The sequence below is a fragment of the Misgurnus anguillicaudatus genome, chromosome 2 (genome assembly GCF_027580225.2).
Source record: "Misgurnus anguillicaudatus chromosome 2, ASM2758022v2, whole genome shotgun sequence".
Taxonomy (NCBI): Eukaryota; Metazoa; Chordata; class Actinopteri; order Cypriniformes; family Cobitidae; genus Misgurnus; species Misgurnus anguillicaudatus.
Window position 1 is genome coordinate 50,351,998 of NC_073338.2, and position 26,070 is coordinate 50,378,067.

The 26,070-nt window shown below is 36.8% G+C and overlaps 1 protein-coding gene across 3 annotated transcripts in view; it reads right to left on the minus strand.

Annotated features, from left to right (window-relative positions):
- Window positions 1-26,070, minus strand: part of LOC141349056 (glypican-5-like) — a 189,522-nt gene that overhangs the window by 94,351 nt on the left and 69,101 nt on the right. For all 3 annotated transcript variants that reach the window (XM_073857318.1, XM_073857307.1, XM_073857313.1), the window contains one exon: window positions 23,275-23,397. In XM_073857318.1, the coding sequence (XP_073713419.1) occupies window positions 23,275-23,397 (123 nt within the window). The remainder of the gene's footprint in view (window positions 1-23,274; window positions 23,398-26,070) is intronic.

The window sequence follows — 26,070 nt, forward strand, 5'->3', positions numbered from 1 at the left end:
TCTTCCTGTTCTTTCAACTCAACCCAGAACTGGATCTCTTTTTAATATCTCTTACACTTTCACTGTTCCCCCATAATGTTCTGCAGGTCAGCGCCATATAAGATTCAATGAGCGCCGGATAACACTGTAATGAGCGTGTGTGTGTGTGTGTAAATCCACAGAGATGTGTTCTCAATTATTTCAGACTTCTGGAAGCAAACAGGAGCCTGCCGTTTTCTGGCTGACACAATCATAACACATGTATACACACAAATCATTTAGATGCTACAGAGGATATCACTGGTGAGATTTCATTTCTCTTTTTCTATCATTTCTAGTCATTCTCTGGATTTAAAACACAATCCTGTTTGCAGAGATACACAGCTAAAGAGACGGAGATGAACACACTGACCTTCAATGCCACGTCTCACTATAGGGCTCTCTCTCTTTCTTTCTCTCTCTCTCTCTCTCTCTCTCTCTCTCTCTCTGTGTGCTGATGCATACTGTTTTTAACAAATATGCAAAAATGATTATTAAAAAGAACAAGTACGCAATGTATTCAAATTGTTGAACAGTATATTGGTCACACCACATGACTTCATTATGGCTGTGTGTTTAATTCAGACTAGCATCTAGTTATCGTCTTAAAAATAATTTAGCAGTTACGCGGGCAGTTAAATCGAGTAAATATAGTCTCAATTTATGCACAGAGGAAATCTGCACACTATGCACACTACATAATAGTGACAGTAGTGTTAATATGCTATTCTGGAAACTAAAACTGTTTCTGTCTAAAGCCGCAAATGAAGTTACTGCCCCCTATTGAGAAACAGAAGAATTACATCCAGACACTCTGGTACATCAGATTTTGTAGCCTTTTTCAGATAAAATACTTTTCACATCTCTGTATATGCTAAATAAAATGAATGTAAGTGTTCTCTACATGAGAACAGCTGTAATACAGTGTATCCAGATACTAATGCTGTAGCACTCCTATTACTATCCATTTAAACCAGTATCCAGATCCAGATATACATTGAAACACATCCACTGTGGTAAATTGGTATTTCTGCAAATCAATCACTCTAAAAAGCACAATAAAAGTCTTTGTAAAGCTTGCACACATTAATATTATAGTTCAATGTCTTTCCCAGCAGGCATTATAAAAACTATCAATGCATCTGGCGGATCTGAATGCGAAATGTATCTGTTTAACGAAAAACATCAAGAAAACCACACTGAATAACTGTACTTTAAATGCTGTCATATGCATTTAAACAGTGGCATGTTTTTGCAAAACCACAGCATGACTTTGAGAGACCGAGAGTGAAAGAAAGAAAAAACGTATATTTGTCTGTGTCCTTTAGGGAATAACAGGCCAGATGTGCACAGACGGTGCCAACATCCAGCAATGTGCCAGCCAGTGGCTTCAAGCTGGCACTGGCCGATGCCAGATGTTCAGTGACCGAAATGTTATGACTGAGAGTGACTGAGTTAAACATACAGACACATGCAGGCCTACAAACACCTCAGTACTGACTGACTTGGTGTGCGCAGACACGCACGCACAGCCACGAACATCCATGAACACACACACAATGGCACAGTTGCACACAAAAAAAGTAAGAATTGCAAAACAAAGTAAAGAAAATGGTACTGAACCCAGTCCTGACTCAAACCTGCTTAAAGGTGTTATTCTGCCATCTAGTGGTAACAACCCATACAGACATATACATTTTTAGTCTGTTAAAAGCACCCTTTTTGTAAACCTGAACGAATTCAGTCACTTTAAAGGTAAATACATAGGTGCATTTTAAGAGTAAAAATAAATAACAAGATTTACAAGAAATTTTATGTTCTTGTTAACAACATTGTGCTCTACTAGTATATGAGTTATGAATAATTGACGACGAGACATTGAATTATTAGAAAAATAATGCACACCCGTGGTGGTGATGCGGCGACGACGTGAAGTAGTGTGCATTATTTATAAATAATTCAACGGCCCAAAGTCAATTATTCTGCTTATACCACGGTTACCACACCAGGAATTCGTCCTGTTTTTGTCGCTATTGTGTGTAGGACTCCACGTCTCATTCAACAGTTATTTTGCTTGTTCCAAAACGTCATTTTAAAGCTGGCAATTGAGGCTTGAGCCGTTGATAGCATTCTAATGCAGTTATTAATGAAGTTATTAAAAAAGAGCGACAGAGACACAGAGAAGAAAGATATATATATATATATATATATATATATATATATATATATATATATATATATATATATATATATATATATATATTACCCAGCTAACAGAAAATATATAAATATCTATATATATATAGAGCGAGAGAGCGAGAGAGAGAGAGAGAGAGAGGCTACCTCTGTGCGTCTCTAAACAGCGCTGTTATTGCCACAGAAAATCGTCTGTGATGTTGTTTTTGTTAGTCCGTTATTACAATTATCTATGTGAAGTGATATGGAACTGTAATGCGGTCAAGAGAGCTGCCTGGAACTACGTTCGATGCGTTTCCCAGAAAATAATTGCACACCTCAGAACGTTCATCAGCCAATCAGATTCAAGCATTCGTAGTATAAATTGTGATAATAGACAACATACACAACACACAGTATGGCACATGAGATTCACAAAGTTTACCACTGGTGAAAATATGTTTAATGTTTATAAAATAATTAGTGGCGGCATTTAATAGAGATTTTTTTATTGATTACCCAGCTAACAGAACAACAATTTCTAAGAACGTTTGTTGAAAGTTCCCAACGTTCCCAAAAACTTTTTGCTGACATAAAAAGTGTTTTGTATGTTTTATGTTTCTTGGTTGTCCGGGCGTTAAATGTTACATTTTCAAACGTTATGACAATGTTTGTTTTAATCAAACAATGTTTAAAACAACTGTTTTGATAGAGAAACTTAGCATTTTATTATTTTAAAACTGTTATAAAACATTATTTCTAAATGTTTGTGTCCAATTAAAACAAACACTGATCACCATAATGGCGACTTTAAATGAAACAAAACAAAAATGGGCAGTTCTGGTCCTTCATTCTGATTGGTTGAAACACATTCTAAGCTGTGATAAAATACCCTGGTAACCTGATGCTTCAGACCACTTTACATAGCTTAAGTATCACTATGCCACTGTTGCTACGTACTAATTTATGAAAATAATCACCACAGTCTTTACTCATATTTTCATTGTGTCTTATCTGTGTTGCTTGCAGGGGCGTGTCTAGAGGGGGGGCATGGGGTGGCATCGGCCCCCCTGGAATATGATTGGCCCCCCTCCAATCTCATTGGGCCAGCTAGATTTACTGTCAACCTGAAAATGCCCACCGCACCACTGGACCAGTGTGCTGTCAATCACTGTTTGATTTGAGACTCGTGCGAACGCGAAGAAGGAGCGGGCGCCCCACCACACACTCAACACTGGCACAAATCAACACAAATCAAATAGATTTTTCATGATTACCATTTACATTTTATTTTACTATTTAAAACGGCTTCATTCGCCATTGCAAGCGCTCAGAAGCGCCTCTCTCACGCGCGCACGCTTTCTCACTGCGTGCAGAACCTCGACAGTGCCTCTCTTGACAGTGAGTGAAGGAATTAAAAGTTGGCTGTGTTTTCCACCTGGGTTCCTCCGTGTACTTGTCTTTTCACGTAAACGTGAACAGTCAACAGATGTTACTGAGTGAGAAGACAGTTGGTCGAGTTTATCATGACTTAACAAAAGGTTAGTAGTGTTTTCCCACACACACACACACCAGTTCTCTGTGCACGAGCTCTCTCCCTCCCTATGGTGCGGTATGTGCGCGCACGCGTTACAGTATTCTCTGATATTTTTGAATTTGCGCTGAATTGTCTGGGCTATACGTGATCTACAATAAAACTATCAATCGCATTTAAAATTAAAAGCGCTCATAAACACAATCAGATGAGAAGAGCATCAGTAAAGCTCTGCACTGCATGAGACACATGGGTAATCCGAAATCACCTCGTATCAGGTCTTCAATGTAAATTGTATCAGACAATGTCGCATATAAATTAGGATTTTAGCAGTATAAAGTAACAGCTGGTTGGATTAAACACGAGGTGTTATTGGGTCGTGTTTAGTCACTAGTTTAAACTCTTTCTTGTTGTCTGACAACAGAACAGATAACAAATAGCATTCTGTTGTGTTAAAATACAATATAATATACAATGATAGTCAGATCAGACGGAGTGGAATATCAGATTTTTAAGTAATATTTTCCCTAACGGTCCTGAAATGTCTGAATGTTAACTAATACAAGCTACACGCAACTCTGTGTAATTTAGATACTTAGAGGAATAGTTCACTTAATTTAAATGGTTAAATGGTGATTTCTGATTGGCCCCCCCTGACTGGTTCTTGGTCCCCCCTGTGCCCCCCCCCCCCATTTATAAAATCCTGGAATCGCCCCTGGTTGCTTGGGAACTGGGCTCTGTTGCAGCCACACTTGATTCTGAAGAACTACTTTGTTAGGGGCCAGTCACACCAAAAGCGTTTATGGCAGTTGCAGGCGCCTTTTTGAATGATATTCTATGGGCAGGTCGCGCTGTTTATGCGCGCTGAGAGCGGAAAAGCGCCCGACGTCATTCGCGTCTTTCCATTGTCCAATCGAATGAGGGGAGAGGCGGACCTTATGTTGTGGTGAGGGAAGTTTACAGTTGCTTTGAAGAACCGGACTCCACTCGCTCACTCTCTCCTGTGTGTTTGTGCACCTCTCATCCTCAAACAAGGTCAGAGCAAGCGTTTCTTTTTAAAGTTTCTGCTAATATGACAGTTAACAGCAAAAGAGCGCTTACGCTTCAATATTTGATTGACAAGACAGCTGACTCGGTGGTTGCTTAGCAATATGAAAAGCCGCGTCGCACTGCTCTTTTTTTAAAAAAGGCAGTGCGTCGCACCTTGCGTTTTCAAGCGTTTAAAGCGATTTTGGTGTGACTGGCCCCTTAGGCTAAAGAGTAATATTTGTATTAAGGGGTGGGATTAAATAAAAAAATTTTCTTCTTATCCCTTTTCGAATGGGCAAAGGACATTGACTATAGTTATAAAAAAATATTTGGGGGTATTATTGTTAATTATTAGTATTTTATGTTTATGTTTTTGTATACTTGATTTCATTTTCCTGTTTAATGTTCTTTTTTGCAAAAAATACTACGCATAAGTAACTCACTAACCCACTGCTTCTTGAGGCTTATTTCTTTAAAATGTAACATTTTTCTAACATTCACACAACCAACACACATTCTTAAAACATTGGAAAACTGACTAGACTAGAATTAAATTTAATGGACTTCGTTCAAATAGAAAATACACCTTTGCCAGGTTTACATATTGTTTAGGGCAAGTTGATTCGTTTTTATTGGCTCAATTTATAAAATATAGATGTGAACTGTTACCCTAAAGATTTTTATTTGGATGAAGGAAAATATTTATTTAGTGAATGAAAAAAAAATGGTGTAGTAGACAGTAAAACATTTTAAGTTGAATGAACGAATTTAGAAACTGCCATTTGCGTTAACTTAAGAAAAATTGTTGAAAAAGTTGAAACAGCAACACCAGTGTACCGTTTTATCTCTAGTTTACATAAATATCGTCCGCTGTCACAGTTTATTGCCTGTAGATGGCAGTGATGGCATTTTTTGGGCACTCACTGCTAACAGCTGGCTCTTGAGTGCTGTATATCTGCTCATTTAGTAAGCCTGGTTTTGTATTGAGTTACACCAAGGGCTTGAAGATTGAAAATATACGATAGTCTAATTCTAGTTTGGACCACAGAGGCTAAATCTGCAGAGATAAATGTTCTCCAGCAGCTGAACATCTCTAGTTCAGTCAAATGTGACTTCTCCAGCATACATCTGAAAGGATCTCTAAGCTTCAGACAGACAATTCATGCTCATATATGCTTGACTTTCAGGAAAGAAAGGAAAGTTAAGTTATAGCAATGAGATGCAATGCTACACTGATGTTCTTTCATGTAAAACGCCCACAGGAATCTCACACGTGTCTCGCATCAATTAGGTTTTACACTGTGATCAGATTCGCCAGGATACTAAAGCCAGCTATCAAATAACAGGGAATAAAACTCAAACGAATTGAGGGGGGCTCGCCAAATTTTGAGAGACCCCCTATAAAGCACAAAAATATAAATTAACAGCATTTTAACGTCCATTGTTTGCAATAAACTAATCCAAAAGATTTTACAAAAGTTTTTGCTAAAAAAAGAAAACAAATGCACACATACTTTCAAACATTGTCATTCACACAGACGGGAGCTTGGAGACATCACAAAGCATCTAAAGAATGTACAAACGTATTCACATCTCAAACCCATATAAACACTAATAGTATTGTGATACAAATATTCAAAACATTATTGCATCGGAGGAAACCAGGACAGTCTGCACTGAAATATTTTACTTAATAATACAAAAAAGTGCCACACCCTAATACACACAAATGAGCAAACTGATGATCAAATTCTTGCCACCACCCCATGTCTGTAGTATATATAGTATATATATTGGTTTACTTTACTTTAGGGACAATTTGTCATCATGATTAAGCAAAATGTTACAGTAATACAATATGGAAATCTGGCCTGTTTAAGATCATCCAATAATTCTTGAATGCATTAAGACGAATGTGAGAGTTGCAAAACTGTCTGTAATTGTGGGAAAGGCAGTTTGGAGAATGTTTTAATTGCTCTCAGGTCTGGAAAATCCCTCTGAGACATTTGGTTTACAGAATGGATTGTGGGTAATTGAGTCATTGATTCATAGATTTGAATTTGGGTTCAAATTTAACAAGAGATGTTTGAATATGTTAAAATTGCAGGTAACAAAAATTATCTGAAGTGTTGAGAAATCTAGAATTATGCCTTTTAACTTCATCCAAAAGCATTAAATACACAAACAAACACACTCATTCTCACACACGCATATACACAAAGTAAGACAAAAAGCTGACTGGAGATACAATGATTAATGACACACAGACAGCTGGCCAGACCAACGTGATCTCATGAGAATATCTGTGTATTTTTACGTAAAGTGTAAAGTTATTAATGAAGTTATTAAAAAAAGAGCGACATAGACACAGAGAAGAAAGATTATTCATTCACTGTAATCCACATATTTAAAATTCATACAATTGCGAGGAATGCAAATACAGCCCTTTATGAAGTGACCTTGATCCCAGTTCTCATCAGCGACTGTAAAAGTCAAATCTCATGTTTGGTATGAATTCAAATATTGCGCCCTTAAGAAGCTTTGCGACACATTGCTTTACGACAATGATATAAAAAGCTCATTGGCTCGCGTGCTACGTCACAGATTTGCGACATTGCCGTGTTTCAGTCAGTGTATGTTTGAAATTTGAAATGTGTGCCTTCACAGAGAGAAGCTGGATTAACGTTCTGATGGATTAATAACTTTAATATTTCTGTGTACTTCATAAACTCCAGAGAGGATCGCGGCTGCAGCACATCAACATTTTAACTACTTTTAGTACTCCTTTTGAAAATTGGCAATAAATAAGTTATTGTGTTTGCACTTCTGCTTAACAGTACATGATTTTAATAGACTGTTTTGGGTAGGACTGTATAAGTGGCTTAAAATATCTTTTGGTATAAAAAGGGTTTAGGCCTAAAAAACAGATATACAATCACACATCTTACCAGACAGAGAGACAGACAAACATAAATACAGACAGACATACAATCAATCAATCACACATCTTTAACAGACAGACAGACAGACAATCACACATCTCCAACAGACAGACAAACAGACAGAACGACAAACAGACAGACAGATATACAATCAAACATCTCCAACAGACAGAGATACAGACAGACAGACAGACAGACAGACACACACACACACACACACACACACACACACACACACACACACACACACACAGACAGACAGACAGACAGACAGACAGACAGACAGACAGACAGACAGACAGATATACAATCACACATATCCAACAGAAAGACAGACAAACATAAATACAGACAGACATACAATCACACATCTTTAACAGACAAATAGACAGACAGACAGACAGACAGACAATCACACATCTTCAACAGACAGACAGACAGATATACAACCACACATCTCTAACAGACAGACAGAATAACAGACAAACAGACAGACAATCACACATCTTTAACAGACAGACAGACAGACAATCACACATCTCCAACAGACAGACAAACAGACAGAACGACAAACAGACAGACAGATATACAATCAAACATCTCCAACAGACAGAGATACAGACAGACAGACAGACTCAATTTTTAAATACAGAAAGACAGACAGACAGACAGACAGACAGACAGACAGACAGACAGACAGATATACAATCACAAATATCCAACAGAAAGACAGACAAACATAAATACAGACAGACAGACATGCATAAATACAGACAGACATACAATCACACATCTTTAACAGACAAATAGACAGACAGACAGACAGACAGACAGACAATCACACATCTCCAACAGACAGACAGACAGACAGATATACAACCACACATCTCTAACAGACAGACAGAATAACAGACAAACAGACAGACAGATATACAATCAAACATTTCCAACAGACAGACAGACAGACAGATATACAATCACACATCTCCAACGGACAGACAAACAGACAGACAGACAAACAGGCAGACAGATATACAATCACACATCTCCAACAGACAGACAAACAAACAGACAGATATACAATCAAACATCTCCAACAGACAGGCAGATAGACAATCAAACAGAAAGACGGACAGACAGACAGACAGACAGACAGACAGACAGACAAACACATATCTCCAACTACAGACAGACAGACAGACAATCACACATCTCCAATGGACAGACAGACAAACAAACAGAGACAGACAGACAGACAGATGTGCAATCATATATCTCCAACAGACAGACAGAGAGACAGACAAACATACAGACAGACAGACAAACAGACATCCAACCAAACATCTCCAACAGACAGACATACAATCACACATTTCCAACAGACAGACAGACAAACAGACAGACAGACAGAAACAGACAGATGTACAATCACAGATTTCCGACAGACAGACAGACAATCACACATCTCCAATGGACAGACAGACAGACAAACAAAAAAACAAACAGACAGACAGAAACAGATAGATGTACAATCACACATCCTCAACAAGCCAAATGATTGCGTCCAGAATAAACAGTCTCATGTCAAGTCCAATATTGATCAAATCTGAGTCCTAATCAAACACAACTAAAGGCATGAATCAGGGTCTTTAAGATGATGTGATTGTTACAGGCAGCTGTTGAAGCCACACTCTTCATGAGTGGATCTTCATTGAAAGGTTTGGAAAAACACAGCCACATACAGGGTTATAAAAGAACAAAAACCAAGGTCATTAAACCGTATGTGTGCCAACCTAAAAAATCATCCAAGTGTGTTTGGTCTGCCACCGTTACATCCCAAACTAATCTGAAGTGAGCGTGAAGATGATGAGATGTTGTTTCAAGACCATCTGGTGTATGATGTGTTCGGGGCGAAGCCGTCTGGAGAACATTCAGGCCAACACAGACGATGAGAGGACACCAGTATGAGAGTCATACAAACAAGGGTGGGGGGGGGTCAAAGACACCGCTGGGACGGCTCTTTTATTTAGCGTGCGGAAATAAAAACATGAGCTTTTGTTTCATAATGTCTCCGGCGCTTCCGTCTCGCCTTGATTTCCTCTCTCATCCTGACGGCATGGCTGATCATTCGCATGTGAACCAACTTCAGCAAGTTCTGGTGGTGGACAACAAGACATTAAAAGATCAAAAACTCAATGTCTTATCCATGAAGTGTGTTTGAGGATCTGAGTGTGTTTTCCGGAGAGATGCTTTTGGACCTACCCAGGGGACGGTGTTGGAAAAGTGATCCCGTTCATCTCCTCTGATCCTTATTTTTATTTATTTGATTTTCCTGATGCTGTTTGATTCCTTGCTGTCCCATTTACTGCTTTTAGCAGTTTTGTTTTCTGTATTATTCCTTTGTATTATTATATAATTGCATGTATCCAGTGACACCTTTTGTAATTTTTTCCTGAAAGTAGTTTCATCAGCTAAGTTTTATTTTAAGTAAGGCTCAACTAATCCACCAGTAAATCAAGCACTAGTCAATGTGAAGGAGCATTGAAATAATGCTGGACTGTGAGAAACACACAAGCTCTTTACTCAATACTCAAAAACAGAACAAAGCTTTTATTCAATAATTGCTAGCATGACAATCCGTGGCCCAAATCCAAGCAGGGAAATGTTTCTGGTCTGGCCAAATAAAAACGATAACATTCATAAGATTCTTCTCTTAAACAGATTTCCTTGTTTCTCAAAAGATCAGACAGTCAGCGATACGACCACACTGAACAACTCCCAGACGAACTCGACGTCTGTTCCTCAGCTAGGACGCTTACGAGTGTGTAATGTCTCGCCATCTCTTGTAAGAACTTCTGATTTTCAACACAACATGTGGATCTGAACTGAAGTGCCCAGATGTGATGTTATCAGATCCGATTCAGCCAGGAATGAAACGTGGAGTAAAACCGTCCGAGTGTCCCTCTTAGGCTCTCGCCCCGGATTGATTCAGATAATTAAATTCAGAGTCTTATATAACCGAAGGATTTTTATTGTCCTTTTGCCAAAAGTGCGTTCCAGAAAACGAAACACGTTCCAACTCTCGTGGGCTCTTGAATGCTGCGCATTACAGAAATGTGAAAACAGAGATGATGATTAAGATATAAATGCATAGGTGTATTCAAACGTATTCATCACGGATAAGAAAATAAGCCTCCAACATGGTTACCTGCACACGGTCCGTGAGTTGCCCACCAAAGCACATTTTATTAATAGCCTCAATTTTTATATTTATTTCTTTATTTCTTCTTTTAAGTATGTTAACATTTTAAACAATGACAAAACAAGTAAAATAAAAGAAAATCTACAAGTAAAACAAAAAAGGTTTGCGTAGACTTCAACTTGAGTAGAATCAAAAAGTAGCCATCCAGCCCTTATCACAAAAAGGTTGGAGACCCCAAAATTAAAGGGATATTTTCCCCAAAATGAAAATTCTGTCATTATTTTCCTCACCCTCATGTTTTACAAACCTGTATTAATTTCTCTGTTCTGGTAAACACAAAGGAAGATATTTTGAGCAATGCTTATAGACGGTTTCAGCAGTAACAACATAAACAAGCGGCTGTCGCGATCCGCACGTAACTTCCGGTAAACTCCGCTAAGAATAAATAACAACAAAGTTCTTTAAACGTAGATTATTTATATAACAAGCACAAAAAACAACACATAGATTAGTTTGGAAACCAAAACATTTGTTATTTTCGACGAGGCATTTGTTCAAGAGATCAGTTTAGCAACTAGTCAGACCATTAAAAAAACGAAACCGGAAGTAAGGTTCGGATCAAGACGTGTATCACGTGCGTCCGATGAAACCGTCTATAATCAAACTGTTTATGAGCACCACTGGCTTCCATAGTAGTTATGGTGATTTTATTTCCTGCTTCAGTACAAATTTCTTCCTACTTTCTGTTAATCAGAACAAAGAAATGTAAGAGTTTTCATTTTTTGGGAGAACTATCCCTGTAAAACTAATTTTACACACTCCTTCTAGATAAATAAACAAAAATCCATCACACACCAGGGTAGTCAGGTGTGTCTGATACAGTTACACAACATTTTACTTTTACAGTTAAAAGATTGTTGAATCAAAACATCAAAGTTAACTTGAGAATTTGTTATACACCGTTTCAGCAGTAACAACTTAAACAAGCGGCTGTCGCGATCCTCACGTAACTTCTGGTAAAGTCCGCTAAGAATAAATAACAACAAAGTTCTTTAAACGTAGTTTATTTATATAACAAGCAAAAAAACAACACATAGATAACCTTGGAAACCAAAACATTTGTTATTTTCGACGAGGCATTTTTTCAAGAGATCAGTTTAGCAACTCAGACCATTAAAAAAACGAAACTGGAAGTAAGGTTTGGATCCAGACCCGTATCACGTGCGTTCGATGAAACCGTCTATATAAGAGGTCATCATACTTAAATTAACATCCTACAAGTTTCAGAACTGAAAACATCCTTGTTACTGAAATGTAACAGTTTTTGGCACCATTTTGGCAGATTTGGAGATAGGTGAAAAGCACCACTAATATTGGATCTAACAAGAATGGTACAGCAGTATTATGTGAGTAAAACATTTTAGTAAGTTACTACATTTCACTTTTGCTTTATTAGAGATCGCTCGGTGTGTCCTGATTGTAACATCCTTGTCTAAACATGTATGTTTGCCTGTTTTAATTAACTAAAAACATTAAAGTGTAACTAAACCCCTGGTCAGAGCCTGACTCCACCCACTGGCAATATTTGAAAAATGCAAGAAAAGTGGGCAGATCCCAACAGAGATAGAGGGGACGAACTAAGCTCGTAACAAGTGTGTGGTGAGATCGTAACAAGGGCGTGGTAAGCTTAAACCTGCTTACGTCACGAGTCATTTTTTGGACCCAACATCCAATAGGAAAATTCAACTGCAGTAGCCACCGTTCAACCTGAAGAGGGCAGCACTCAGACGTTTTTACACCATATATTGTAGTATTGAAACACTTTATATCCAAATGTCAAAAAACTTACTAAAATCAATGAACAGCACTAATAAACCATCATTCTTACAGATCAGTAACTAAAAAAAGTTGGATAAGGGTTTAGTTACTCTTTAAAGCAACACTAAAGAGTTTTTGCTCTTTGCTCCCCCTACAGGTTGGAAGCGGAATTGTCCATTACCACTGTCGTAAGTAATTTAGCCTACTGCAGCAAAGCTGGCTCTGATTGGATTGTAGGTCTGCCGTAAAGCAAGTTTTTGTAGTTTTCACTCAAACTACAGGACCGCGACCCGACGGTTGGAAATTTCTTTGGTGCGGTTTTGGCCGATAGAGGGCTGCAAAGCGAATGTGAATGTGCCGTTCACCTTGTTTCTAACTTTTTCGGAAACGTTATTTTAAGGTAAAAAAAAAACTCTTTGGTGTTACTTTAAACGATTAATAAAGGTACAACACTTAACAATACGACTGTAATATAACAATATAAATATACAAAGTTAGTGATAAGGACTTATCAGCCGCAATTTTAATTCTGACTGTGTTGTACGTTTTGTAACGTTTTGTTTCTACTTCATTGTCATTTATGTGTATCATCTTTAGCACCTGGCATCTTTTGTGGTTCAAACATATATGTGTTCGGCTGCTATTTTTACACATTAATGTTTTTAAAACATTTCCCCACATGTAATGATGGAGAATGAAGCTATCCAGAATAGCAGTGGGTGTTTACGTCCAGGTCTTCAGTGCGGCCCGCCCCTTCAAACGAACCATTTCTCCAGATAGCCACTAATCCATGTTACAAAATAGCCTATAACTTATTGCTTTTGATGTTTTTGAATGTAAAAACGACGCGAACATCATAAGTAGACCTCAGACAACAGTATAAAATCGACAGGTTCATGGCCCCTTTAAGAGCCATTCACATTATAACGATAACTACCACTATAAAAAATTTAGTTTTAAAAATCATTTTATATTAAAGAGAATAGCAGAGTTCACACCCAACAATAACAATAAAGATACAATGACCAATATCGTTGGGATCACTTTCTGAATGATTTTTTCCAACTGATGAACGATAAACCATTGACAGCCAATCAAATTTACTTGAATCTAAAGTTGCTGAGGTCTATAACATAAAATGACCTCAGGTATCCAGGGCTGATGCAGTTGCAGTGAAATTGACTTCATAATGTTTTAATTCTACTACACTGACTATTACACCAAAAGATATTAGATTACACAAACTAGAATCACTCTTTAGAGATATCTGAAATGCAGGGCTCTATCTTACACCCGGCGCAATGCAGCGCAATGCGTGACGCAAGTGTCTTTTGCTAGTTTCCACCCTGCACAATTATCATTTTCACGTTTAGCGCCGCGTTGTTTAAATAGCAAATGCATTTGCGCCCCCTTTTGCGCCCATGGGCGTTCTGGTCTGAAAACGAGGTGTGTTCAGGCGCATTGTTGGCGCGTTGCATTTTTAAGGCAACTTAAATAGACTACGCCATTGACCAACAAAAACCTGCTCTAAAGTCTAAAGTCAATATGTTTTAGTAATTAGTCGCATTAGTAATATGCGACTACAAACGGGACGACAACGCGGGTTTGCTTATCACATACATGAATGCGCAGCAGCACAAAAACGCTTTTAAATATGAAAGATTAAATGATTGAATGTAAAAGATTATTATTGAGTCTCTTGGACATAAATGAGGACTAATTATGAGACGTTAGAAGGCACAAAGAGCTGATTTACATGTAGCCTGGTAAGTAAATAAAAGTGGATTCGGACACCCCCATTTAGACGTTGCGCTGTGCGCTTTAGACAATGCGCTTAGATCGTTAAAATAGGGCCCGCAGTGTGTTGAGGATATCTGCTGGTTATAGATGTGCTGTAAATGCAACAAAGACAGCATATTTATACATCTATTGACATTTGAACAATTACAAATGTTTTTATTCAAGGAAATATGCAATATAAGTTTATGCCACTGGAAGTAAATGATTTGCGTGAGCACTGCGCTTCGCGAGCAGATTAGCATAAAGTTATCAGTATCGTCCGGTGGTGAGGACGCTAAAATAGTTAATGTTGTAGTTGTCGTTATAATGTAAACGTTGCTTTACTCTTTCACCGCCAGCGTTTTTTAAAAAAGTTGCCAGCCAGTGCCAGCGTTTTTCATGATTTTCACAAATGTTTAATGCCTTCCAGAAAATGTTCTTCTTCAAATATATAAACATACAATATACCAAATGAAAGAACAGACTGCAAAAACACCACATTTTGAGCAAAAAGCAGAGATAATTCCATTTTTGTGACGGACTTTTCATAGAGATCCCATTTAGAGCGATCTTTAAAACAGACACGGACATGCAGCAGCTTGCCATGGGGCAATACTTCCGGGTTTAAAAAGTTGCGGAAGGGCGCCACCTGGTGCATAATAGCGGTATTGCTGAAAGACGGAAAATCTCGTCATTGGCGGGGAAGCGTTTTTTCTTAACTCATTCACCGCCATTGACGAGTTATCTCGTCAATTATGAGTTAATATTTAACTAATAAATATGCCTTTCTGGACAAATTTCAAAGTGAAAGTGTAATACCGCTTTTATCCTAGATGGCGCCAAACCGCCAATTTATCAAAAACGGAAGTTAAAAAGATTTGATGATTTATTTGAACTGCCTTTATGTTTGATAGTCATTCTGAGTCTGATCTCTAACATAAATTCCTTTACAAAAACGCATTTTTTTAAGCTTTTTGCTCAAAATGTTGTATTTTTGAAGAGAAATATCCATATTTCAGTGGTCAAATTAAGTGGAAAAAGTAAATATATAATGAAATGTTTTTTCCCCATTTTGTTTGTTTGTTTGTTTGTTGTTTGTTTGAAAGCAGAGGGTGTGTTCTTTAATTTGATATAATTTGTATGTTTATATATTTATAGAAGATAATTTTTCCTGCAAGGAATTTTGTGTAACTTTTGTTAAAATCACAAAAATGCAGGTGGGCAACTTTTCTCAAATAGGCTGGCAGTGAATGAGTTAATTGACGAGATATCTCGTCAATGGCGGTGAAAGAGTTAAGGGCCATTCACATTATAACAATAACTATAAAATTGTAGTTTTAAAAATCATTTTATATTAAAGAGAATAGCGAAGTTCAGACCACAACAATAACGATAAAGATACAAGGACAGATATTGTTGGGATCACTTTCTGAATGATTTTTTCCAACTGATGAACTGATGGTCTTCAGAAACCCATGGGTTATGTCACAAACACTACATATATTTTTTACAGTCTATGGTTCGAACTCATGACCATTTGCACTGCTTACACAATGCTGTACCACTGAGCTATACAGGAGCACAATGAAATACAGCCAAAAAGTTACTGTCATAGCCAGGCCTGATGTCATGAAAATTCCCATGTATTTTACGAGTTGGCTATTTTATATGAAGTGAATCATATAAAAAACATACGATTATTATTAAAAAAACAATAATGAAACACCTAACCCACCCCTAATCCCAACGTCAAAGGGGCAAAAGCAAATCATACAAAAAAGGACCGATGTGATCGTACAAATTAATACGAATTAGCCACTACGTAAAATACGTACGATTTGCCATGAGATAGCGTTGTCAGGTTATTTCCAGACTTAAACTTTACCGCATAACTTTACTACATAACACTTCAAAGACCGATGTTGGGCAAAAATGCCTGATGGTCATTGACCCAAACATTTTATGTATTTTCTCTCTTGTGAAACAGAAGAAACGCTCTCGCTCTTCTTGACCGGCACTGAATACGACAGAGGACAAAAACCTACTCAGAACCTGCTTATGTGTATGTGTGTGTGTTCTGGTGCACAGTATGTGGGTCATGGGAATGGGTCGGGTGTCGTCTATCCCAGTGTGCTCACGTACGGTGGGCTGGTTTGACTTAGATTATTCCACATGACCACTTATCACAAGCATTCACACACACATCAGAACGGCCAACATCAGCATCCTGACAATCCCTGTTCTGCCACACATGGAGAAATCCAGCGGATCTAACAGACTCAATGGTTTCCAGATGTCTAAATGGTAAACAACTGGCTTGTCATGAGGGCATAAAAATGTGTGGCATTCAAAAACTTTCACTGAAAAGCCATCCAGTACGTGGACCCGCATGAATGGATCTACATTCGCTCACTTACAAACGTGTGTCGTTGCTGTTTTATGTCTACAGGCCCACACAGACTCCTGAGCTGTGCAAAATCTGTTCGGCACATCTCCCACCCCTTACTGTACGTCTCGGCTCTCTCGTGTAACCCTGCCTGTGAGATTTACTGTTTTTGACTTTGATGCTCACAATCTCATCATTAGATTTTAAGACTGTAGCCTGGAATTCACAGACTGGGTGAAATATTACATTTATGACTAAATTAATCAACCTTTTAACTACCAATAAAAGTGCAAGAATTTTAGATCATTTTAACCACATTTACAGCCATACCCACATTTTCCTTTAGGCCAAATTAGGCGCAGAAAATGTAAAGGACAAATCGGCAGAATACATCTGGGCCTGCATGTATCTGCAGCTGACTATTTACAGAAGCCTCAGAGAGCTGAATAATCTTTATAAAAGTACTGGATATGCTTTGAAGTGTGTGTGATGTGTGCATGGGCCTTTTATGTGTGTCGTCCATATGGATCAAGCCTCACTTATGTAGATTCGACAGATGAAGTGATTGTGACACCATTAAAGGATTACTCCACTTTTATAATCTCGATCATTTACTCACTCCCATTTCATCCAAGATGTTTATGTCTTTCTTTGTTCTGTCTAGAAGAAATAAAGTTTTTTGATGAAAGCATTCCAGGATTTTTCTCCACATAGTGGACTTCAGTGGACCTCAACAGTTTACCGTTTCAATGCAACTTTAAAGGCTCTAAATGATCCCAACCGAGGCATAAGAGTCTTATCTAGTGAAACCATTGTCATTCGACCTTGCGTACCGGGAATCACATTGAAAGATCACACAACGTTACATATGTGAAACTTGCGGACCATTTTAAACAATAAACTGACACAAAGGCATTAATTAGTATTATTACACATACAACAACATCTGAAAGTTCCACACCTGTAAACACTGAAGCAGTAGTTTCACAAACGTCATGGTGCATCACACGGCTAGTTTTTTTTTTTTTTTTTGGTGAAAATGATGATGGTTTCGCTAGATAAGACCCTTATGCCTTGACTTTGAAGCTGCATTGAAACTGTAAACTGTTGAGGTCCACTAAAGTCCACAATATGGAGAAAAATCCCAGAAAAACTTCTTGACTGAACAAAGAAAGACAAACATCTTGGATGACATGAGGGTGAGTAAATTATCAGGATTTTTTTCATGAACATTGAGTATTCCTTTAAAGAGAGAGAAACATCAATGTGTGTGTATTTATTCTCTCGGTATGAGTTTTGCTCCATGTATTTAGAGGGCACATTCCCAGGCTGGGCGTTGGGATTCACTCCTCCGATGTTTCCCACACAGAGCTCACAGGGGGCCCTTTGTTCCTCCTCCAGGCCGTCGGGGACCCAGATTCAGCACAGCGACCCCTGAGAGACCACCCTACATTCTTCCTCTTCCACACCTTCAGTCGATCTGGATGTGATCAGTGATTTGTGCCACACCGCGACCTACTGCGGTCTTCAGCTTGTTTGTACAGTCAAAGACTTGATCTACATGTACCGTAATTCTCTCTCCCTTTCCCTCGCTGACTATCTGGATTTAAAGGTTTGCTTACACTGACTGCAATTTAGCTTGTTTTTGTGCATACACTTTACATTATTAACTTTGTATTCATAATTTGAGGCAACGTGTTTTGGATCTAAATTCAACCTAGTAGAGCATCTGGGTGAAATAAGCTGGCAGACACCATACAACTTACACTAACATCCAACTCTGGACAATCTTTGCTTTTTGTTCAAATATTTTATTTAAGGTCTCTTAAAAAAATGGTAGGCTATGCATTGGTGTGTTTGGAATATAAAAATAAATTAAACTTTCAGAAGAATGAGGCTATTTTGGGGATTTCCGCCTGGATTTGGCCTACCCAATTTCAAAAGCTTCTCATACCCACAAGCAGAGGTGCACATACAAAAGTTTGGTATCATTTTACAGGAAACCCTTTGAAATTACATAAAACACTGTTAAAAGTGCTCAACATGGTTGTATGTGTTGTTAGTCCTCTAATAAACACAAAAATAAATAGGCGCTTGTTGATGTTTTTTTTTCTAAAGTCTGTATTTAAAAGTGTATAACTCTGGCCCTGAGTGGTAACGAAACCTGCTGACAGTTTTGTTTGATTCCAGCTATTGCCAGCTTACAGAGGAAAAAGGAATTTTTTATCTATCATAATAAATGCAAAAGTTATTTTACTCCAACTGAAGGAAGGAATAATACCCTTTTTGTATTTAATTTCCGCCTAAAAATATTTGAAGTGCTCCCATAACCACATACAGTGGAATAAATTCAATATCTTTATATCATTTTAAAGAAAACCCTGAAGTTACATAAAAATCTGCTGTTTGTGACAAATATTGTTATTTATGTTGTTTTTCATATGATGAAACACCAAATTGTCTTTTTTTATGTTGTAAATACTGTCTTTGATAGTGTATAACTCTGGTTCTGGGTGCTCTAGCAGACTGCAGACAGTTAACACCCAAAAAAAGAATGAACTCTTTAGCATGTAGCGTGCGAAAATACATTTTTCATATAAATATTAATTTTTTGTTTTGCACATATAAAAATAGCTAGGTATTATTCATGCACACAACCAAATAAATGCTTTGAATGGACTTATTTTTTAGAGTAGGACCTAAAATAAAAGATGGTGTATCATTTGTGGCTATCTGTGCTATCTGAGGCAGCTCACACTCAAGTTTCCCATATGTTTACAAAAGAGCATTTTTTACCTCATTATTCATTCGACGATTGTTGGATAAGTGATGAAAATAGATAAAAATAACGATGTAGCCTTATTCCTGAGAGTGAGAGCTTTCATTTGATATAAGACTTGTCTATGTTTGTCATACTTGAAAAATATGAAATATGTGAATATTAAATTATATAAAAAATTGTGTGGGGGTTGATAGTGTAAATTAAGTGTAAATTACTTTCTTACAGTAAAACATATCTCAAAGTGATGCATATCTGCAGAAAGTAGAGATTCTAAGCTTTCAAACAGTATCTCATATGTGGTACTGGGTCCATGACAGACCATTACAAAAGGACTTAAAGGAATATTTTATATTAAGTCAAAATAAGATAATTCTGGACCCGGTACAGGGTCCCAGAGTTAAAGAAGTTAAAGAGGCTCTGCAAAAAGTTACAAACATGGGCACAGTTTATAAAGGCATAGTCTAGGACAATGATTACAAAATATCAACAAAAAAGAGGATCAACAAATATAAATAACAGATAAATTAGTGGTCAATGCAAGTGTTTTTGTTTTTCTACACTAGCTGTGTTTACATGGACATTTTTAATCGGTTTAAATGTTCAATCTGAATAAAAATGCTCCATGTAAACACCACAATCAGATTAAAAAGAACCAAACTGTTTAAAAATGTAATCTGTTTAAACCTTTTGTAATCCACTCAAAAGGACATGTTAACACTGATCAGATGGATAACTGAAACTGGGACGCTCTGCGTGTGTGCAATCTTCTTCTTCTTTTCTTTATTTAATGGCAGTTGGCAAACCAGCTGAAGTGTGGAGCATATGCAATGACGTAGAATTGGCGTTAGGGATGTAACGATTAACGTGCAAATGCGCGTTTTCTCAATGAATGAATTTGAACGAATTACGGTGAAATCCCGGCACATCCGAATGCCAGGGGGCACTCTTTGCAGAAACTCCCTTAGTACCACAGAAGAAGTAGCATTACAAAGCTATTCCAGGAAATGTCTACAGGAAAATTTATATCGCTGTTCTTCAAATTGTTTCAGGTATTTTCATGATAATAAAGAATATTTTTTTATGATTTTTATTTAACGAGTGCTGCTTTTTAAATGCACGTTATAAACGACTCCGACTCATAATGATTTTAGATTGATAAGGACTTCCTACTGACCAAATGCCGTAGTACACACACAAGCTTTGCATGAAACACAGAATCACAGCCTTGCGATTCAGAATTGGTTACAGACAGGCATTTTTAATGGGAGACACCATTAACCATTACATCCCTAATTGGCATCCCTAACTGGAGTTTGTTTTGTTGAAGAATGTCACATAAAGTGATTGTCTTGTCAATCTTAAAATGTTCCTATTCTCCTTCCAAACCCCCGTAAAATGATACAAGACAGCTTTTGTCTGGTCAGTCCATGATTTATACTTGGTGTGTTTGGACTCTGCAGCACCGTGTGAAGTAAAATACGCTTTTTGGGCACATTTGAATTGGTGTTTTTGCTGCTGCTTGAAAATCAACAAGGCACAAAGCTTCGTGGGCTCGTCATTTATTAATTATGACCTGAAATAGACGCACAGCGATTTTAGGAGGATGATTTGTATGCGTGTCTTGAAACAGAGCGAAACTATATTGGTGCAATGTGCGCTTGTCAAATGATCAAATCTGATTTAAAGCTTGTGTCATATAAACACGCACACCAATTCAATCACATTATTACCTAACGTATCAGAATGAAATGCTTTCGATTGATAAATCGGAAGGATTTCATTCTGATGGAGGCAAAATGTGTAAATGTAAACGTAGCTACTGTCAACATTGCTGTAGTTATGCAGCTGTTTGGCAGTAACTTACTGTAGATGTAAATTGATGTTATTTACTGGCAACAGTTTGTTTAAAGTTAAATGAACATTAAAGACAAATACTTGTTAATGTTCACAGAATAAAACTCTAACCAGAAACCAGAAATCCTCATTAACCTTTTTCAGTTTTTTCCTTCAGATTTTGGTTCCAAGAATGCTTTGCATGAGGCTGTTATTTTAGTTTTATCATGTAGAGATAAAGACTTGTTAATGTTTAATGCTTATTTCACTTTAAACAAACTGTTGCCAGTAATACTGTAATTTCTACAGACATTTTACTTTACATTGTTTTTGGACTGTGGGAGGAAACCCAAACCCTTTTGACCCAGCTGAGGCTTGAACCGGGACCTTCTTGTTGTTTGGCAATGGGCCAACCCACTGTCAACCCATTGTGCATATCTCTAAATGGTACATATTAGGACCTTTTTAAAGGGTTAAAAGCAAACAGCATTTTTGCAGAGGTTAGCTGAGAGCTACGTCCCTAAATGTTTCAGACATCTTGCATTGTTTCTGTTTTGCGTCTCGCTGACTTTTCTGATGGAAATACCAATTGCTGAGCCAAATTTCACAAACTGATTCGTTAATCCAATAATAAAAGAGTCCAAGTAAGTCTTTCTTGGACTGAAATGAGAATTTGTGTTTTTACTGGAACAGGAGAGATCAAGAAATCAATATTGAGCCCATTTGTTTTTAATACACAACCATAATGTTACTCAAGAATAATCTTTCAATGAAATGTCATCACCTGTTTCTTTTCTGATGACAGTCCTCATTATTAATACCTACAACCACCTGTTACATACTTAACACCACCTGACATCATCCCATCAATTCATGTGGATACTAGGGGTGCAACGGTTAAAGAATCGAATCGTCCCGTTATCCTCCGACGGTTTGGCATGCACGTGCACCGTTTTGTTTGATACGACCACGCATTTCTAATATAGTTTGGGCTTTTTTGGTTGAACTAGAGCATACTTTAAAAATGTACCATGATATTATATACACAAGCATACAGAAGAAAACTATTCATATTGTGTCTATCCATCCTTCTCTCATTTATAGTTATATGTTGACGGACAGGATTTGGTTGGTTGCTATATAGAGATTGATGGAAGGTGGGGCGACCACAGTTGGGTACGAGGGAGAGAAAGAGAGAGAATGTTATAATTGCAAGTTCTGCTTAGAAATAAAGCCAACAGGGAAATGAAATACAGATCGACGCCTGCCGAGTGAACTCTCTGAGATGGAGAGAAAAAGAGTGATGGATGAGAGGGAAAGAGATCGACGAAGGCCCACAAACAGCCTCGACTCAACAGAGCAACCTCAAATCACTCCAGGCAAAAACTTCAAGAATTTGGATAGAGAGGAAAAAAGAGGGGCAGGGTAAAAAGAGAAAAAACAGAAAGTACAAACTGGATAAACTCAACACCTCCTGGCCGATAAAGCAAATGCGATCCATTTCTTTACCACTAAATTCGTTAAATCATTTGTCATCGGTCATTATGGTGAGTTATCTTTTGAGGCGTGAAATTACAACCAGACATCAATTCTCAAAGCAAACATTTCTCTCCGAGGAGCAGCAGATTAGTTATAAATCTATTAGGAATTAGACTCAAAGGTAATAGAGGATCTCTGTGGGTGTGTCTGGCACTTTCCTGAGTGATTATTTATAATGATGCGTTTCTTTTGACAGCACACACTCATTTAAGAGTCTTCACACAACATCTCTCTTACCTTTGCACAACGTCATCTCCGCTCCAGCAGCTCATCTCCTCGACCCCGAATTCTCCATTGCAAAGCATTTCTGGTAGGTTGTTGAAGAAGGGCTTATGTCTGAAGGCCTCCCTTATAAACTCCCTACAACACATACATATACAGAGATGTGTGACGTAATCGTTGAAAAAAACATCAGGACGTAACTCTTTGTGTGTGTTTGTGGGCAGCATTTGCGGGTCTATTGAAACTTGTCCCTAACCCTTTTATTATTATTTATCTGTGGATAAACACATTTCAAATTATCAAAAGCGTTGTTTGCAAATAATTTGTCAAATCAAATGTAAAACCAGTCATAAGTTGCACGGGTATATAAGTAGCAATAGCCAACAATACATTGTATGGGTCAAATATATAGATTTTTATGCTAAGATCATTAGGATATTAAGTAAAGATCATGTTTCATGAAAATATTTTGTACATTTCCTACCGCAAATATATATATATATTTGAAACTATAATATTAATATTAATAATAATAATAAATAATAATGGCCTATCATTTTTTGTCTTAAAAAATGTAAAAATCGAGAATCAAATTGAATCGTGACCTCAGAATCGAAAATGTCATCGAATCTAGGATTTGGAGAATCGTGACACCCATAATATATATATATATATATATATATATATATATATATATATATATATATATATATATATATATATATATATATATATATATATATATATATATATATATATATATATATATATATATAATATAAATATTATAAAATATATAAATGTATTTATCATTAGTAATATGTAAAGATGACTTTCTCAATATTATGATTTTTTTTTGGCTCCCTCAGATTTCCAAATAGTTGTGTCTATGCTAAATATTGTCTGATCCTAACAAACCACACATCAATAAAACTTTTTTTTTCAGCTTTGAGATTATGTATAAATATCAATTTAAAAAAAAAGATCCTTATGACTGGTTTTGTGGTCCAGGGTCACAAATTTGAGTCTGGACTAGGGTTGTAAAGGAAAAAATTAGCTTGGAAACTTTCCATGAAAACTTATTCTGGGGAATTGTGGAAATATTCCAATTTAAAAACTTAACTCATACCCTGCCAGAAATTATTTTTAAAGTCTGCAACCAGCATTAATTTTTTTCACAAAAGTTTCACAAAATGCTATAAATATATAAACATACAATATATCAAATTAAAAACAGACCCTCTGCTTTTAAACAAACAAAGAAACAAAAAAAAAACTGGAAACTTTGTTACAGATCAGATTCAGAACGATGATCAAAACATACACAGAGTTTTCTATGTTGGTGAATAAGCTGATGCTTCAGTTTTTCATAAATTGGGTAAGAGCGCCACCTAGTAGATAATAGCGGAATTATAGATTCCGCTATTTATTTACAGTAAAAAGTCATCAGGGAAGCAACATTGGCTGGGTGATTCTCACGAAACCATTGAAACACCACGGCAGTAATGATTTTAGCTTTAAAATGTGTAATATAGTAACATTAAAAAGCATCAGAATTAACACAATAGTGTGTTCTACCTTGCACAATGTGTGATTTCAACATAAGAATTTATAATTGTAAATTTTATCTCATTTTCTGCTGAAATTCTCATTACCGCAATGTGTCCGGCTGTGTTTGAACATGCGTTATGTTGTAATTTAATCAAATTAACACAAAATATTAAGAAAAAAAATAAATGGATGTTTTGCTAGACTACTTTAGATGACAGAAAAAATATTTACTGAATATTCATGTATAATAATAATGAAGAAAAATTAGGAAAATGATGTGTCCATGCCTGATGTTCTCATCCTCCGCAACACTTTTTGAGAACAGTTTAAGCACACATACATAATTTTAATAAAGTTTGATTTTGAGTGACCAAGCACATGGACCAGTTACTTCAAGATGGCTACCAGGTAAGATCATTTTTTTACAGTTAATTTGAAATATTGTCTTGTCAGAATGCTTACACGACATTTTGATTATCATTACCGCAACAGATGCTTATTAAATGTTAATTTAATTAATAGAAGCATAATACTTTGATTTTAAATGCATGTGCAGAATCTCCAAATTATGTTCTTTCAGGTTTGTCATGTCATTTTGAAAATATGTCAGTGTTGATGTTTTCTGACTGTTGCGGTAATGAGATTTTTTAGGACTCATTTTTTAAATTAGGTTACAAAAAGTGTTAAATGATAAGTAAACGTTTTTAAATTAATGTTCCCATTTACTCCAGACTTTGTTTTTCAATGTCTGGTGGGAAAAAAAGTAAATTTAAGCAATTTTTACATTTTCATGCTTGACATTTTTAAAACCAAGTTTTCTTGAGAATCACCCGGCTAGAAAAGTGTTGTCTTAATTGACAAGACAACTCGTCAATGGCGGGGAAAGAGTTAACAGGAATTTGTGAGAGTTTATAGGAATTTATGGGAATTATTTGGAAATTTTGGGAAATTCATATAAACTTCATGCAAACATAAATAAACATTTTGTTGTCATAAGCAGACATGAATGCAAGGTAATACAAAGTTGAAAGAATCCTCATACTTACACTCATCAAGCCGTTGATTTATTTAATTAAAAAAATGTAGAATGAAGCAAAATATAGAAAAAACAGCATCACAGCTTGAGCTAGCTAGCCTCATACATTTTCAATGAAATAGTGCCAGCTTACATTTAAATATCTGATTTTATCTGTGCATGTTATGGAAGAATGCAAGTATATGCAGGGGGTGTGGCATCAATGGATCAGGGTTTCCCGCAGC